This window comes from Phasianus colchicus, chromosome 2 (assembly GCF_987193195.1).
Source record: "Phasianus colchicus chromosome 2, bPhaCol1.hap1.1, whole genome shotgun sequence".
Lineage (NCBI taxonomy): Eukaryota > Metazoa > Chordata > Aves > Galliformes > Phasianidae > Phasianus > Phasianus colchicus.
This window is the reverse complement of record NC_143437.1, coordinates 90,650,221-90,667,471: the sequence shown is the minus strand read 5'-3', so window position 1 is coordinate 90,667,471 and position 17,251 is coordinate 90,650,221. Positions and strand designations below refer to the sequence as shown.

General features: G+C 37.5%; 1 protein-coding gene across 9 annotated transcripts in view; it reads left to right on the top strand.

The window, feature by feature from the left end:
- Positions 1-17,251, top strand: part of ARHGEF10 (Rho guanine nucleotide exchange factor 10) — a 115,823-nt gene that overhangs the window by 87,547 nt on the left and 11,025 nt on the right. For all 9 annotated transcript variants that reach the window (XM_090136310.1, XM_090136308.1, XM_090136305.1 and 6 more), the window contains 2 exons: positions 7,976-8,118; positions 15,112-15,286. In XM_090136310.1, coding sequence (XP_089992436.1) covers positions 7,976-8,118; positions 15,112-15,286 — 318 coding nt within the window. The remainder of the gene's footprint in view (positions 1-7,975; positions 8,119-15,111; positions 15,287-17,251) is intronic.

Sequence of the window (17,251 nt, the reverse complement as noted above, 5' to 3'; positions counted from 1 at the left end):
GGGATCAACTAGTACATTGATCCTAGAAATAGGAGCCTTAATAATTATCCCAGTAATCCTTAATCTTTTATGAGTGAGAAAAGTAATGGGAGGAACCAGAAAACTGTTAGTGCGTTAAATGTTTATATAAGAACAGTGGTGATGTGGGCTGTTAAGTTTATCTGACATTTCACATTTGAGAACTTGTTCGTAGGGTTAGCAACTGTGTAACTATCATTGTAAGATATTGTGTATCCAATATTTGCTTCAGGCCAAATTATTAGGAATAAGTCCAGGAAAAACACTTGTAAATGAGGTTAAGGAGAAAGTACACTGTATTGTCTCTGTTTAGGGGAAAAAAAAAAAAAGTAACAAAAACCCCTTTGTGATGATTGCAGACAGCCCAGCAGATGTGTTTTCTGAGTGACATAATAGCGAAAAAGGTCAGCACATGTTTGACTTCCATTCACAAAAGTATCTTAGGAAAAGGAAATCACAGTCTTTATGAAATGTACATATATTGTCCCTGGTATACTGTTGTCAGTTCCAGGTACTTCCTTTCTTTGTGACAGTGGTATACATTTCCTTCCCATAATGTTCCTATAATAAATATGAAGAGAAACAGGAAAAAGAAATAAAAACTCAGAATGATTATGATGAAGACTGTAACATATTATTCATAACAATACTGGTAACATATCAATCATTACAGAAAAATTTGGTTGAGAGAGCAGATGCAATAGGAAGGCTTGCTGATTTCACTACAGTGCCTAATTTTTAGGCACATAATTGCAGCCTGTAGCCTCTCACTTGCATATGCTACAACTTGCAGCAAGTCCTTGTGTGCTCAACCCAAAAAATGTAATTCACAGCACTTGGCATGCTCAGGGATACTTCTTCTCTGATCAGCACTGATGAAATTATACTTGGAATACTGTGTCTAGTTCTGGAACGTCAGTGAAAGACAGATATGGAACTGCAGGAAAGAGTCCAGTAAAGTGCATGGAGATTATGAGAGTTGAGAATCTTCAGCCTGGAGAACAGAAGGTTCAGAGAGGATGTTATCAATTTATATAAATACCTGAAGGAAATGTGCAAAGAGAGTGCAGCCAGGCTCCTTTCAGTAATGCCCAGGGATAGGACAAGAAGCAAGAGGCAATTGAATGCCTGAATATCAGTAAACTCCTTCTTTGTGTATGTGTGACAGAGTACTGGCATGGGTTGCCCTGGGAGGCTGTGGAGTCTCTTCCCTGGAGATCTGCTGAAGCCACCTGGGCATCCTCCTCTGGGTGTCCCTGCTTGATCAGGGCTTGGGCTAGACATGCTCCAACCTCATTCTCTGAGTAATGTCCACATGAGCCGAAGAGGAATCGAAACGTGATGTTTCTTAATGTCATCCTTCTACTAGGTGCTGCTGAGCAGCACTTGTGATTCACAGTGCAGAGCTTGCATCTATAATCAGTTTCTCAACCTGAGAATGAATCTTGTTTCTTTTTTTACTTAAAAAAAAAAAAAAAAAAGATAGGAGGAAGAAGATGTGTAGTCTCCCATGTAGTATCCTAGTGGCTAAGGCACTAGACCCCCAGCTGAAGAAATCTTTTTTATATCAAATGATTATTTAATACATAAACTTCTGCTCTGTTGCCCTCTCACCCGGTCTTTTAATATATTCTTTGAAAAGCTGCTTAGCTTTGACATGAAGAAGTGACTGGGAGCATTGCCAATTCCACTTCGAGTAGCCCTCACCCAGGTAACTGGAGGTCTCCTCAGGAAGTCAGAAGATGCTTGATTTGATTGTCTTTTGCCATAGAGAGAACTGAGTTCACATATCCTTAAGAAGAAGCATCTTATATATTTTAATGAAAGCAGTGTTTTGCCAGTAGATTTTTCAGACCTTGTTCCTATATGTATATGCTGCTAGGCTCTGGCCCTGAGGTTTAAGAAATGAATGAAAGCTCAGCTTTAAGAATTATAATTGAACTTAAATGTGCTATGAGAACAAAAACTGAGGTAGTTCTGGCTATGTGTGGAGCATTCTTTAGTTAGAATTTACTGGTAACAAACAAAGGCAGCTCTGAAGTTATTTGAGAGTTTTAGTGACTTAGCTGTCTATGGAGGCCTCAGGCTACTTATCAGTGATGCAATGAGAAGGAACAAAATTAAAAGGAAGTGTCAAACATTTAAGAGAGATCAGATCATTTCATTAGCAAGGTAGATGTCTTCTGAAATTGAAGAATGTACATGTACTTTGACAAATGCAAGAGAAGGTCAATATGTGGAAAGATATCAGACTTTAAGGCTTGGGTGGGTCTGTGCACTGTTGTGATGTGTCTGGAGAGTGCAGTTCTGGCATGTGATGATCAATACCTGAGGTAGAACTGATGTTCTGGTATTGCTATGAAAAGTAAGAAATTGTACTAAGCTGTTAGAGGAAAGCAGTGATACCAAAGAAGAAACTAATACTGTTGTCGTGACTACGTTATTGCTGGTAGCATCATTTCCTAATGATTGATATCAGAAATATGTTGATGTTGTTTGTCTTGTTTATATATCTCATGCTGGGGCTTCCAGTGCCACTCCTATGTGTTGTTACAGGTAGGGTGCTGTCAGCTACATGGCATGAAGAATTTATTACATGTCTAGGAAAAATCAACTGCTTCACACGTAGTACAGGACTTTCCTACTTACACCTTGTTTAGAAGAGCAGACCTGGATCCTTCAGCTTATTCCCATGCAATAAGAAATGTTCTAAACTTCTTTTTAGTTCTGTAGCTACTGTCATACTCCTCAATAGCGCTGGTTTATGTACCATGTGATGGAAAAAATGTTTGTGCTTCACTGCACAAATTAACCAACAACCGCTGTTCCCAGGGCCGTGTTGGCAGCTCTGTTGAAATCGTCAATAGTGCTGCTAAACAAGAGAGGAAGTTACCAACAAAAAAGTGTGTATAGTTCAGCTCTACTGGAAGCATAAAAGAAGGGAAAGTACTACAGACTTTGAAAAGGCTTTCTGAGGAGGTGTATTGTATTTTTTCAGGTAATCTTGTGAAAACTTGAAAGCACCAACAAATTACAAAAATATTACATAATTTTAGAGATACATTATGAGCATAAGATATCTTAAATTGAGGCAGTTGAGCAGCCTGATATGGGCATTGCAGGGTACTTATTCAGTGCCGGGATGTAAACTGCGTCACAATGGAAAAGTATAGTTTTCAGAGGATATTATAAACAATGACATAACATATATTGGTGTGTAGGTACAGAGGTGCTTAAAACTGTCTTCATGTTTTAAATATTTGTACAGGATATAAATATCAGAAATTGTAACGTGTTATTTATAGAGTTCCCTGTATTTGATTTCTATATTCAACCCTGTACTCTCAGTTTGTAGACACCTCTCATTCTTGCAAATATCTGTGCCTACAGTCTATGCTGACAACTGTTTTGTTACAGTCATGTTTAGAAAGACTGCCACAGACTGTCATGTCACTTGGATTAGTTATTTATTTGTAATAATAGATTCCTGCTTTGATGTGATCAGTTTAATATCTGAGTCCACTGAATCTCACAAATACAGTTATCCTTATGTATAGTTAATACTTTCACAGGCTTTTTTTATAGAGTAGAAGGAAAACTTTTTTCCCTGTTTCTTCCCATTTCCACAGGTATCAGGCCTTGATCTTCTATTTGCTCAGGGTGCAACTGATTTTTCTGCGTGCAGACAAGCCTATGGAGATAGGATGTATGTACTGCATATTGTTTCTCTACTGTATCTGCATACTTTCCTTGTAGGTAAAAAAGGAGTCTGTAATTTTCCAGTATACGGAGACAGAGGAAATCTAGAAAATCTACTCAAAATTAAAGAGAACAGAAACAAGGTATCAGTAGAAAATAATTTTAAGCCCCATTTCTGTGGGCACTGTCACAGGCATCCTACAGCCAGGTTTCTGTGAGCTGCAATGTGTACACCTCCGTCACTTATTTGTCTTTTGATCAGTTCCTGCTTTTCACAAAACAGTTTAGAAAACTCTACAGTAAGTTACACTGGGCTTCTTGGTCTGCCTTTGTCCTGTTATATGCTTTAATTTTTTGCTGATAAAAGTTTTATTTCAGCTAGTCTTTCTTGCTTTTTTCTTTTTCTTTTTTTTTATTTTCCCTACAAGGAAATCAATATATGAATTGAGTGACTAACCAAATATTTATAACTTCGAATGAAACCTTTTCATATCTTTTGCAAGGGCTGCACCCAGTTTTAAGTAGATAAGCAGTAGTTTGTTGCACTGTGTATGAACCTGCAGCTGTTTTCACAACTAGAGATAATATATTTTTTTTTCACTTAGATTTTTGAAGCACTGAAATTTGGATTAAAAGATAACATTAAAAAGCCATCATAAACATGAAATCTGTGCAGGCAGGTATTGAGTAAGGTCTGGTGAGAGCTGGAGGGAGAGGCAGAGTGTGTGATTCTGACAGTCTTGAAACAATTTGTAAACTAGGTTCAGACTTGTTAAGTAATTTTGGCTATGGAGGGGAAAAAAAAATCTTGGTCAGCAAAATAAAGTCCTGACCTTGCTTTTAGCTGAGAGCTTGTGGTTACAGCATTCTCAGAAGCGTTTTGGATTACCAGACTTAATCCCTTGCTTTGCTTGAGAGGATTAGTACCCATGCTTCCAGTTCTCAAGAGATTTCCATTTCCCTGACCACCACAAAATAAGAAGACAGAAGCACTGCTTCATTTCTCCTTCTGGTGTCATCCCCACTTTGTATGATTAATTAATTAAGCATTAATTGTGGCAGAGACAAGAACACAGCTCATTTAAATACTGCCCTCATTACCAGACTAGAGAGTCTTCCCCATGCCCTCTTTTCCCCTCATCTGTCTCAGATGCTGTCTGATCAGAAGGACAGCAATGTCTACAGAAAGAAAGAAAAGTACAACAGAATGTCCTTATCACATGGTGAGGGTTTGTGGGTAACATGATACTGAGCTCCAGATTTTTCCCAGCATGATATCAAGTGGGTTTGCATTTTCTTTGCATAAAGTCGTGGTAACACTAAAGACTTCTGGTCTCTATCTCACTTTTTTCCTTTCGTTTTCCATTCTGAAATCTTAAGACTAACTGAGCTGGCAAGTGTTGTACTGAAGATATGTTTGTGAGAAGTGAGTTTTGATATACATTTGTCAAATCCAAATTCTACATATTGGTATTCAACAGTGACATCTGAATTCCATCTTCTTACCTTGTGGAAAATTGTTTTAGGAATTTTAGTTCAAAATTGACATCTACCTGACACTGGTACTGATTATCTTTTTCAGTCAGACTGCTACAAATGCTAGATAATGATTTTTAAAAAGACTAGATCAAAATTAATGAAATGGCTTAACATTTAGCTGAGGAGTTGCACAGAAGTTGAGGGCATTAAGACACACAATCAAAAAATGCCTTAGGTGAATGAAATTAAATTTGAAGTTGAAATCTCAGAGTCAGGTTGAGATCCTGAAAATCCCAGCTCACTTGTTTCTTGAGAATCAACTATGAATTAGGTATAGATTAATGACTGAATGTGTTTAAGAGCTGTTGAGTTCAATCAACAGTTTTCTCTGTACAGTAATGTGGTGTTGAGTGTGGAAAGTGTAACTACAGGAGAAAAAGGTAACTTCTTGCTTAGTGTGCTTGCTCTCTGTTCAAATTCACAGTCTTTATCCTTCAGAAGAGACACTATGAATATATGGGAATTATGCTGGTTTCACCCCTAAAAAAGGAAATCTGGGAGTGCTACATACTAGATGTTGCTGCAGTTTCTTTACTCTGTATAACTTAGGCAATGAGAACCAGGATAAACATGCATGTGCAGCTTTATTCTTGGAAGGCTTTGCGCTTAACAGCATTCACAGGGTGTGGGCAGCCTGCAGTTAACAATTTAATTTGAGAGTAATGTGGTTGCTATCAAATGCAAACTTTTCCAGAAGATACGTTATTACTAATGGTAAACATGAGTTGTGAAGGTTGAGTGACTGACATTGCTGGGAGAGCTCGCAGGGTAATGATTGGAAACATGCTTCTTTCTTGCAAACTGAAATCATGAAAATGATTTTGACAGTCTGAAACTAAATGCCATTTTTCACAAAGATGCTTTGAGAACACAGTCACATCCTGAGAATGACTCGGCAAAGATTGTATAACACAGATGGCGGAAGGAATCACAAGTATTCCAAGGCAGAGACATCATTATTGCTGTTATTATTGTGTTTTTTTTTTCTTCATTATTGCTTATATTGTTATAATTACCACTGTTATTGTGAAGCAGTAATGTAAGTAATGTAATGTAAACAACATTTCTTCAGTTTATGTAGAAAAAAGGGCTTTCCAGTGAGGAATTGGGACCATTTAGTCTCAAAATAAAAACAGATGCAACAGATTTTGATACTAAACAAAGGATGGAAGGTAGGATTTGAGACTGCTCAGTGAGTTTGTGCTACAGAAATAAACTCATAAAAATATTAAAATAATTATTCTGTTTTGTATATAAAAAATTATATATGTAACATGCATGTCCCTAGCTGTTGAACTTGGAGAGAATAATCTGCTCATCCTAGTTGCAAAGAGATGGCAAGTGCAAGTAACTAGAGAGGTAACTGGTGGCATGCAGCTTTTTTAGAAGGTCTCAGTAACTGATTATGCAGTGTGCGTGTGCCTGGTGTAATTTGGACCTGTTAAATGCACAGAAATTTTCTGTGGACAGAAAATACCATGGATTATGACTGGGGGGATGTTGAGGTTTAACCCGGCAGAGGCTGCTAAACACCAGTGACCGTTCGTTCACTCCCCTGCACATAATGGGATGGGGAGAAAATTGAAAAGTGCAAGAACTGATGGCTGATGATAAGGACAAAGAAAAGGAAGGAAGAAAAAAAAAAGAACAAGCAGAAGCAGTAGCTCACTATCTACTGACTGATGCATAACTGAACTAGTCCTTGAGCAGCAGCACCTCACACCTTGGCCAGCTCCCCCAGTTTTATTGTTCACCATATGTTATGGAATATCCCTTTGGCCAGTCTGGGTCAGCTGTCCAAGTTCAGTCCCATCCCAGCTCCTTGTGCACCTTCAGTCCCCTCACTGTGGGCAGCACCAGAAGCTGAAACATCATCAGCTCTGTGCAGCACTGCTCTACAACAACTGAAACATCGCTGCGTTGTTAACGTTATTCCTATCCTAAATCCAAAACGTGGCACTACACCAGCCACTGTGAAAACAAATCAACTGCATTCCAGCCAAAACCAGGACAGGGGAATAATAGAAATTAAGTGAAAATATGGCAGAGCATTCAGTTGTAATTAAAACAACAACTACCAAAACAAATAAACAAGCCCCCTCCCCCTTCGTTTTATGAAGCATGTACCAGCAGAAAGTCCCTTCCATCAGTATGCAGAGTTAGAGAGCTATTGGAGCTCATTAGAACCTACTGTAAAGAACTGGCTGGCTACTTTTCACATGAAATGTGATTCTGTCCAGTTGGAAGTTGTTTTGTTGTGAAATAGTTTGCTTGTGAGCTCCTTCTGAGCTGGAGAATGCTGCTTTCCAAGAATACTGCTTTCTGGAGAATAGTGCCTTTCTGACTGCATTTTCTCTGGGAAGAAAAACAGTTATATAGGAACAGCAATGTGGGCCTTCTTGTTTATCAGTTAATCCTGATAAAAATGGTTCAGTTAAGAAATACATGAGCATTTTTTTCCCCTTTATTGCTGTATTACCTTTACAGGCTATCCATAAAAGCTAAAATTAAACAGATATAAATCACAGTGCAGCTTGAAGTGGCCATTCATGAAGATCTGAATGGTAGGCTCTGTGATATTATTTTGGCCATTCTTTGTAGAACTCCTTGTGCAGCTGCATTTCTAGGTGCTTCTTGATCAGTACTTTCAGAAGTTTTTTAAACTCAGATTGCAATTTTATTTATTGTGTACAATCTTTCTTATTCTTTTTTCTTAAAGATGGAACATGGAACACGGAACCTCAGAAGACAGTTAAACTGGGGGTTCTGCCCGTTAGAAGTCTGCTTGTGATGGAAGATACCATTTGGGCTGCATGTGGTGGACAAATTTTTATAATCAGCACAGTGACTCATTTTATAGAGGTAATGTGTTTAAAATTAATAATTATTCGCATGACTCATTTTATAGAGGTAATGTGTTTAAAATTAATAATTATTCACATGCTACACTATGCTGCAAGGTAAAAGTGGTAAAATCTACCATTAAAATCTCTTCTTAGAGGCTTCAAGATTTAAGAAGGTTTTCATGAATAGTGTTTCAGTTCTGTTAAATCCCACTCTCTGCAGTCTGAAATTCTAGTGTGATGTTATTTGCTGTTGTCTGATTACATATAGATTTGCTTCTGTTTCATCGCCATATTTCTATAAAGTACTTGTAGGGTATTTGGGAGATTTGCTTAAAGAGTAGGTTGGACGGAAGGGCAGCAAAGAAGCAGTGTGTAGGAATTGTCTGTTAACTACACAAAACTTTAATTACAAGAGACTGCCTCTGCATAGTTAGATGTGACTTCTACTTTCTTCATATAATTTGGATCAGTTTTGGTTCTCAGTGGCATACAGAAATGTTCTTCATGTAGAAGAACAGAAAAATGTTAAGGATTCAAACTCATGTTTACAACTGTGTTTTCCAAAAAGCGTAAAGCCTCAATTTCCATTAAAACTGCAGTACAACATCAACTAGACGTCTTAGTGGCCTAAAGTTTATTTTACAAAATATGAGGAATTAAAACCTCTCCTTCAATCTGTGATAGAATTATAGTGAGTGCCACGATGTTTACAGCCACAAAATTCTTTCAGACGGGAATCTGTGTGAGATCACGGCCTCCTTCATTGTGTGCTTTGTTTTGTTTCATTGATGATCATGTTTTCTCCCACCAATTGTCTGTTTAGTACAATTGATTCTGTGAGTCATTGTCATGGGTTTGCAGGGAAATAGTGAATGTTCTAATTTCTTGTTGTTTTTTATCTGGGCTTTCTGGATTACTCGTTTCATCTAAGTAAATGTTTGAATCTTATGTTTTCTTCCTTTGTATTATTTCCAATGTTTATATTGATTCTAGCTTGGGTATTATGATAAGGGAAAGATTTTGAAAGGGATTTGGATAGGTACTTGTGATGGATTTCCAGCTACCTTAACTGGGGGAGTGGATTAGCCTCTTGGACACTTAGAATTACTGTCCTAAACACTTCTGTGATGACTCCTTTAACCAGGCTGGATGTGGCTCTGGGCAGCTTGGTCTAGTGGTTGGCAACCTTGCACATAGCAGGGAGGTTGAAACTAGATGATTGTTATGGTCTTTTTCAACCCAGGCCATTCTGTGATTCTATGACTATGACTCTCGCTGATTCTCTCTGAAAAATACATAGCAACAGTAGTAGAGCACAATCAGATTGTTCCTGAATGTGGTTATATAAGACCAAATCACTGTAAATAAGTTTGGTAGTTTTCACCTCATTCAATAATAAAATTCTTCAGAGATGTTTTTGGATAAATTTTGGATTGTGCTGTGCAGTTTTGGCACAGCAGATCAAAAGCAGGATTAGACAGACTTTGGGGACTAAAGAATATATAAAGCTTAATGAAATACAGCATGTGAATTATAGCAGAGAAAGCAGAAGTTCAGAGAGGTAAAATAAATATTGTGTCACTCTCTCTCAGACCTGGTAATTTCATTTTTCAGATCGTAGGAGGTTTCTTTCCATTTCCGAAATACTTTTTAAACCAATTCACCCATTGTTTATGGAGATCAGATGCACTTACCTTTATAGCTATACATAGTTATATTTGAAATAGTGCAAAAATGGTGTGTCTGAGTTGAATAATGTTTTTCATAACATAATTTTAATTAAGAATGTAATTAATTTTTCCATGATGGGCTGACAGACATGCTTATTTCAGACAAATAGGCATGCTATAACATATGGTCTTCCTCACAGAGCTGCAAATAAGTGATAATTTTCTGTTGCCTCTTTACTGATCCTAAGATACAGGTACCAATCTTGTTTTCATCATCTCACCAGACTAAACAGCTCACTAATCTAAGGGTCTGGAGAACAAGTCTTTTGAGGACTGGCTGAGGGAGATGGGATTGTTTAGTCTGGAGAAAATTCAGGGGAGACCTCATCAATCTCAACAACTCTCTGAAAAGAAATTGTGGCGACGTGGGGGTCAGCCTCTTCTCCCACATAACTAGTGAGAGGGCTAGAAGGAATGGCCTCAAGTTGTACCCGTGGAGTTTCAGGTTGGATATTAGGAAAAATTTCTTCCTGAGAAGAGTGGTCAGGCACTTGGACAGGCTGCTCAGTGAGGTGGTGAGTCACAATCGCTAGAGCAGTTCAAGAAATGCATAGATGTTGTATTAGGGGACATGGTTTAGTAAGGAAATGGTGGTGGTAGGTGGATGGTTGGTTTGGATGGTCCTGGAGGTCTTTTACAATCTTGGTGATTCTGTGAAATTTAGACTCTGCTTCAAAGGTGCATATTTTAACACCACGAGAACCAAAATCTTTCTTATCACGCAGAGTGTTTTTCTGTTGGAAGGTAAATAGCAGCAAATAAATGTTTATTCTCACTCTGTCCTCTCCTGTTAACAGGTAATTTAGTTAGTAGTAAAGATTTGGTTTCAGAATTTCTGCATATTAACCATCTCTGCTTTGTCAACAAGAATCCAGATGTTGCACAGTGTTCAACTGTTAGTCTTCCCTTTATGCAACTCTTTTATTTCTGCATATTCAAGTTACAGCTGCTTGTTTCTTATTTTCTGCTATTTTGCATGTATGTTATATGTTCCATCTCATATAAACTATTTTTAAAGGCACCAGACTAGTTTTGAAGATTTTATTTATGCAGTCCCTTTAGTACATTCAAGATCACTTCATAAATGCCGTCTTGCAAGGCATTCCCTACTTCATTTTACTGCTCATGAATTTGTTAACTGCAGAGTATATTGTCTTCTGAAAACAACCTCATTCCACACCTCCTTGTTTTTCCAAGACTCTACTTTAAATTTAAAAAAAAGAAAAAAGAAAAAAGAAAAAAGAAAATCTATTTCCTAATGAGCAGATTTGGCATCTGATGTATTGGTAAATAAAACTCTCAATTTACAGAATCACAGAATCACAGAATGGCCAGGATTGGAAGGGACCTCAAGGATCATGAATCTTCAAACCCCTGCCACATGCAGGGCCACCAACCTCCCCTTTTAATACTAGACCAGGCTGCCCAGGGCCCCATCCAATCTGGCCTTGAACACCTCCAGGGACGGGGCATCCACAACCTCTCTGGGCAGCCTGTTCCAGCACCTCACCACTCTCTGTAAAGAACTTTCCCCTGACATCCAACCTCAATCTTCCCTCCCTCAACTTAAAACCATTTCCCCTTGTCCTGCTGTTATCTACCCTTTCAAAGAGTTGATTCCCCTCCTGTTTGTAGGCTCCCTATAGGTACTGGAAGGCTGCAGTGAGGTCACTCTCATTTCAGGAAATGGTTTTGTCGTCAATCCCTCAAGCCCCTTGGGATGGGACGTGTGCAAAATGCAGCAACTGTTGTTAAATATTAATTTTATTTTCTGATCCTCTTTCTAAGAAGCAGAAACTTGTCCTTAGTCTTGATCCTAGATCTGTGAGTTGTATTGCTGTTGAGTATTAACCTTGATCCTGGAGTGTTCTCTGTGCTTGTAGACCCTTAGGCTCTGCAAAGGCAGGCTGTGCTTGTTTAAAAACAACGGTGAAAAGAGCCAAAGAATTTAGTAAAGTCACCAATGTTATTCCATCTTGTTTTGGTTTGTCTTGTTTTTAAAAAATTGGCTAACCATATATGAGCGATTCTTGTTTTAACAATGGATGTAGAATAAGCTGAAATGTTCAGCTGGATAAACCAAACAAATGAAAATCCTATACCTGAGTGTATTTTGCCCAAGTATTGTACTTTTTTAAAAGTAGTCAGTCATTTGTTTTACCTTGTGAGTGATGATACCCATTATGCATCTCTCATTAAGCTTGAAAAACTGCAGTTCAGTTCTTGACACAGCTGTTAGGTGTGAGTGGGCAGCCCCTCAAAAGAAAGATTTCAGCAATGCCACGCACTGTTGAAACAATAGTTAGTTATGTGTAACTCTACGGCAAGACAGACTCTCTGTGGCATCCAGAAAGTGTTCTGCCTCTGTGATGTTGCCATAGAATTAGAACAAGACTGTCTGAAAAAAACAAAAACAAACAACAAAAAAAGGATCTGAATAAAAGGCAGAAAGGAATGAAGTTATGAAAAGTAAAATGGAATGAGGCTCAATTCCTTTATTAAAAAGAGAATAAGCCATTTTTGCCCATAATAATTGTATTTCATGTGAAGAAAAAAATCTTGGAAGAAAAATTGTGTTTCAGATAAATGTGTAATTGAAACAGATGTCAGAGCCTCTATACAAAAACACAAGCAATTGCAAAAGAATGTTCAGGTTTGGGTATGTTCCTGTTCCATCTTTGAAAGAGAAGAATAGTTCCTTTTATGTGCTTTTTGTGGTGTTGACAGTATTACGGTTTTCTTCAAACGTTTCAACAAAGAATTGTACCAACTGCAGGGTAGGCAAAGTGGGAGTATAACGAGTTAGCTGGTAAAAATGGAATGTGACAAAAATGCCTGTGGAAGTTGTTTACAGTTGCACTCACACAATTGTCCATGGTCAGAAAACCAGAGAAAATTAATTTTTTATGATCAGCTTCATTTTTCTTCTTACTCCAAACAGTGTGGATTGCTAGCAGGATTCACTTCAATGGCCTGAGAAGTTTTTATAACTGAACATTAGAAGAAAAATGTAAACAATTTTTTTAAGTAATTTCCTTTGTTTGTAAGAAGCCAATTTTGTGGTGGAAAGTAGTAGTTTATGGATTATTATCTATTGTGAATTTTCTTTTCATACTTTATTACTTAAGGACCTCTAAGTAAGGTATCAGAAGTTATATTTTGTGAAAACTTTGAGTTCTGATCTTGTTTATGATCTTCATCTATTCAGTGAATTTAGTTGAAGAAATTGAACTGCATAACCCAAATATGTTCAAAATATATTTGTCTTAGAGCTTATCCTGAAAATTGTGTTATTTAAATTGGAATGCAGAGTAACTAAAATGTAGCTCTTAATTCTAATGCATAGAAAATTTAAGTGTGCTTTTATAATGAGGAATGAGATACTCTTGCATTTTATCTACGAATATAGTTAGGAGTATATAATAAGAACTGTGAATATTAGTGCAGATATTTACTTCCTATATCCCTCTGGGAGGGGTTTGTATCCAAAGAACAGTTTGCCATTTATTTAGCTAGGGAAATGTTATGTTTATCAGATTAGCCCTCTGCATTTGATAATAGCTGGCACAACATTAAAAGGCCGTGTTTAACTTCATAGGCTGCTTACTTAGAAGACAAAAATGAAACCAAAATATTTTGTTACTTCCTGTTAACGATTAGAGACCTTTACTGCAATTTTATTTTGCATGTTAACACAAATATGTAGAGAGGTTTCAGCCTTCCTAGAGCCATTTAGAAGTTCTAACTGTGAAGTCATTAGATCAAGGAAGAAAATTCAGGCACTAGATCCTGAAAGTCTGGCATTGCTATTTTTCTTCAGAAGGAGCATTTTGACCTTTTGTTTTAGCTTCATCTAGGTTGGAATTGCTTTCTTTAGAGTGTCTGGTATGATGCAGCAAAGGGCCCAAGGAGCTGGGAGGGGACAGGATTAAGACAGTTGGCTTAAGCTGGCCAAAAGGATATTCCATATCTTGACATCATGCAGAAAGAGTTTTGAAGGAGGTGGGAGTTCATCTCTCTCTTCCTCTGCTGGACGTCGGTCAGGGGTGAGCAATTACTTGTGCATCACCTTGTTGAATACATTCATATATATATATATGTATATGGTCATAAGTATTATCCTTTTCCTTTTCTCTATTTTAGTAAAGAGTTTTATCTCAACCCATAAGTTCTGCTTTTTTTCCATGATTCTCTTCCCTATCCCATTGGGAATGGAGGGAGGGAGTGAATGGCTGTGTGGTGCTGAGCCACCTGCTGGGTTAAATCACAACACTTTTAGAAATATATAATAGCTAGTATTTAAGAAATCGAGAAATGTCTGAGTAAAAAAGATGCTGTCTTCGATTGTTGGGAAAGCAAGGAAGGGTAGAACTGCTACTTTGGTTTTCAGTAGTGTGATTTTGGCCTGTTTAGGGACCTAATTGACAGGGCTTGTTGGGAGGCAACTCTAAAAAGACAAAGGAGTCTAGGAAAGTTGAACATTCCGCAAGAATGAAGTCTTGAAGGCAAAAGAGTAGGCCATCCCATATGCTGAAAGACAAGCTGGATGACAGACAGGGAGCAGAATGAAACCATTATAATCCAAGGGAAAATGGTTAGCAACCTACTACTCCACTTGAACACCCTCAGATCTATGGGACTGGATAGAATTCACCCCAGGGTGCTGAAAGAACTGGTGGAAGTGCTTGCCAAGCCGCTTTCAATAATTTACCAGCAGTACTGGCTGACTGGGTAGGTCCAAGTTGGCTAGAGTTTGGTGAATGTGATGCCCATCTACAGGAAGAGCAGACTGGAACCTTTAAGAAACTCCAGTCCTGTCAGTCGGGATTTTTGCTGTAGGTATATATTAGAAAAAAAATCTGTCCTCTCCCAGGAACCTCATTAGTGTTACTTTTCCCAAAGGAATATCAATAAAGAAGCATAAAATGTTTTAAATCTCAGCTATAATGGGGTTGCCGGGTTTCCATCATGCAAAATTTGTAATAATTACATTATTTAAGTTACTGTTAAGTTGCTCAGTCATTAATTTAAACTTCGGTTTATAAGCTGAGAATTTTTGCATATGATATTTTTGCATATGATATGATGGTTCAAAAAAAAAAAGGTAGCATAAAAAATAACAAATCTTATGCAGCAGTCAGGACATATCCTGAGCAAAGCAAAGAATATGAGCTTTGTTCTTGGCGTGGAGGACTCAGACACAGTGCCTGTATTGAGAAGCTGATAATGAAGGTTGAATGATGTAACATTTCCTCAAAGATTATTTGTTTTTCTTACAGAACCATTTTGAAGCTCATCAAGAGGAAGGTATGGTAATCTCTCACATGGCTGTTGCTGGAGTGGGAGTCTGGATTGCCTTCACATCTGGATCTACACTTCGCCTATTCCACACTGAGACACTGAAACACCTCCAGGATATTAACATTGCCACGCCTGTTCACAATATGTTGCCAGGTAGCTGAATCACACCATATGACAAAAAAAACAACTCTTTTGTTTTGTCTCTATCGTTGTTATTTTCCAGACTGTTGTAGATAAGGCCAGAATCAGAACATCTGTCTCAGTCTTTGATAGCTATCTCGTGACTGTTTGCTTCAGTAAATCACAGGCTCTTGTCTGCCCAAAAAAACGACATGTGCAGTGAGCTTGTTGAGTAGCAGTTCTCCTCAGTGGTTTTAAATTTATATTATATAGATAAGCAGGTGGATTCTTTTTTTTTTTTTTTTTTTTTTTTTTTTTTTTTTTTGTGTGTGTGTGTGTGACTATGGAACAGGAGAGTGATTCAGTCTACCATGAAAATTTGTTTCCTTTGCAAAGTTTAGTGTTTTCTTCTGGAAGTTGGTATTAAAGTACTTGATGGAGTCAGTCAGCCTAGAATCTGAACCACCCGACAAGGCACTTGCTTAATGTCAGTTACATCATTGCTTACAGCAAAGTCTGCAGAACTACTCACATCTCTATTTAGGAGTGTGTTGTGTTCAGTGTTCTCTTGTTTAGAGCTTTAGTTTGTTGAATTAAAAACGTTTGCATTATAAGCAAAGATAGAACCTCTGGTTGTTAGGGTGTTGTTTAACAAATCTTTAAGTGTTTTAAGCCAGAAACTGTTCAGCCAGTCTAAAATCATCAGTGTCACAGACAGCTGTTCTGGTCTGTATCAGATTTGCAGATGAGTGACTCTTTGGTAGTTAGACATGTACCTAATTGAGATAAACTTATTTCTGGCACTTTTTTTCAAATGCCACGCACAGATGTTATTACAGACTGATGTTGGCCAATATGATTCTTAGACCTATGTAGTGCTAAGGGGCACAGGTTTGGGGATGTCTTTCCCCTGTGCTGTAATGAGCACATGCACATCAGGTAGGAGAAATGAGAACGACCATGTTAGCCTTGAAGTAAAAATCTGTTTTAAATCATGTCCATCTAAAGTGTTCTAGGCAGGATGTCTTTAACACGTTGTTTGATTGTGGCACTGTTACAAACCAGCAGCAAATGTCCTGTCTTTAAATAGATTGTATGATTTAATTAATTGTGGTTATGAAAAGAAATCAAGACCAGTTTTTAAAAAGATTAACTTTCAAGATGTTCTACTGTCTGTGGGGGAAGGGGAAGGAAGTAGGGCCTCCCTTACACACATTTTATGCTAAATTTCAAACAAATTTAGCTTTGGTATTCATAGCCATGATAATAAAACTGATGATGTAACACATGCATTTTTTTTTTTCTGTAGAACAGTTTTAGCTAATTATATCTCCTTGGTGTCATTCTTATCCATTTTAGTCTCTTTCTTTTTTTTTTTCCTCTGTCTCTTTATTTTAGAAGTAGAATAGCACTTTTTATTACAGCAAATGTTCCAAGGGAGGAATCCATTCTAAAAATGAAATGAATTTCAATTATTTAGCAGCAGCTCTTGGGCATGCTTATGTTATCCCAATAATGCTACACCAGCAAAGGCTAAAAGACAGAGTAGTAGGAGGTTTACATAATAAGCGGCACTAAGAGCTTTTGGAACAGAGAATAAATAAAACTGTGTAGTATACACTCAGATTAAAAAGGAACAAAAATCTGACACAGGAGGAAGAATGAAGTGGCTTCATAGTTATAAAATGCACGTTTTTTTTACATTTTCTGTGGATTTTAATGAACTGATTACTGTTTAGAAGCGTGATGCGCAACAGGACATCTTTTACTTTTTAAGAGAAACAACTCTTAGCTTTCTGAAATCCAGTGGGAGTTCTTTAATATGCAAAAAGAACACGTAAGTAAAAATTCAGCTTGTATTGAAATGATTCAGAAGAAATTGATGTAAAAATATTGCTAAGGATCTTAGGAAGAGAGAATAAAAAGAAGAGTGCACGATTATCATGACATAATTTCCTGAAGCTGGACTCCTTTGGCCAAGTTAGTAGGAGCAGCGAT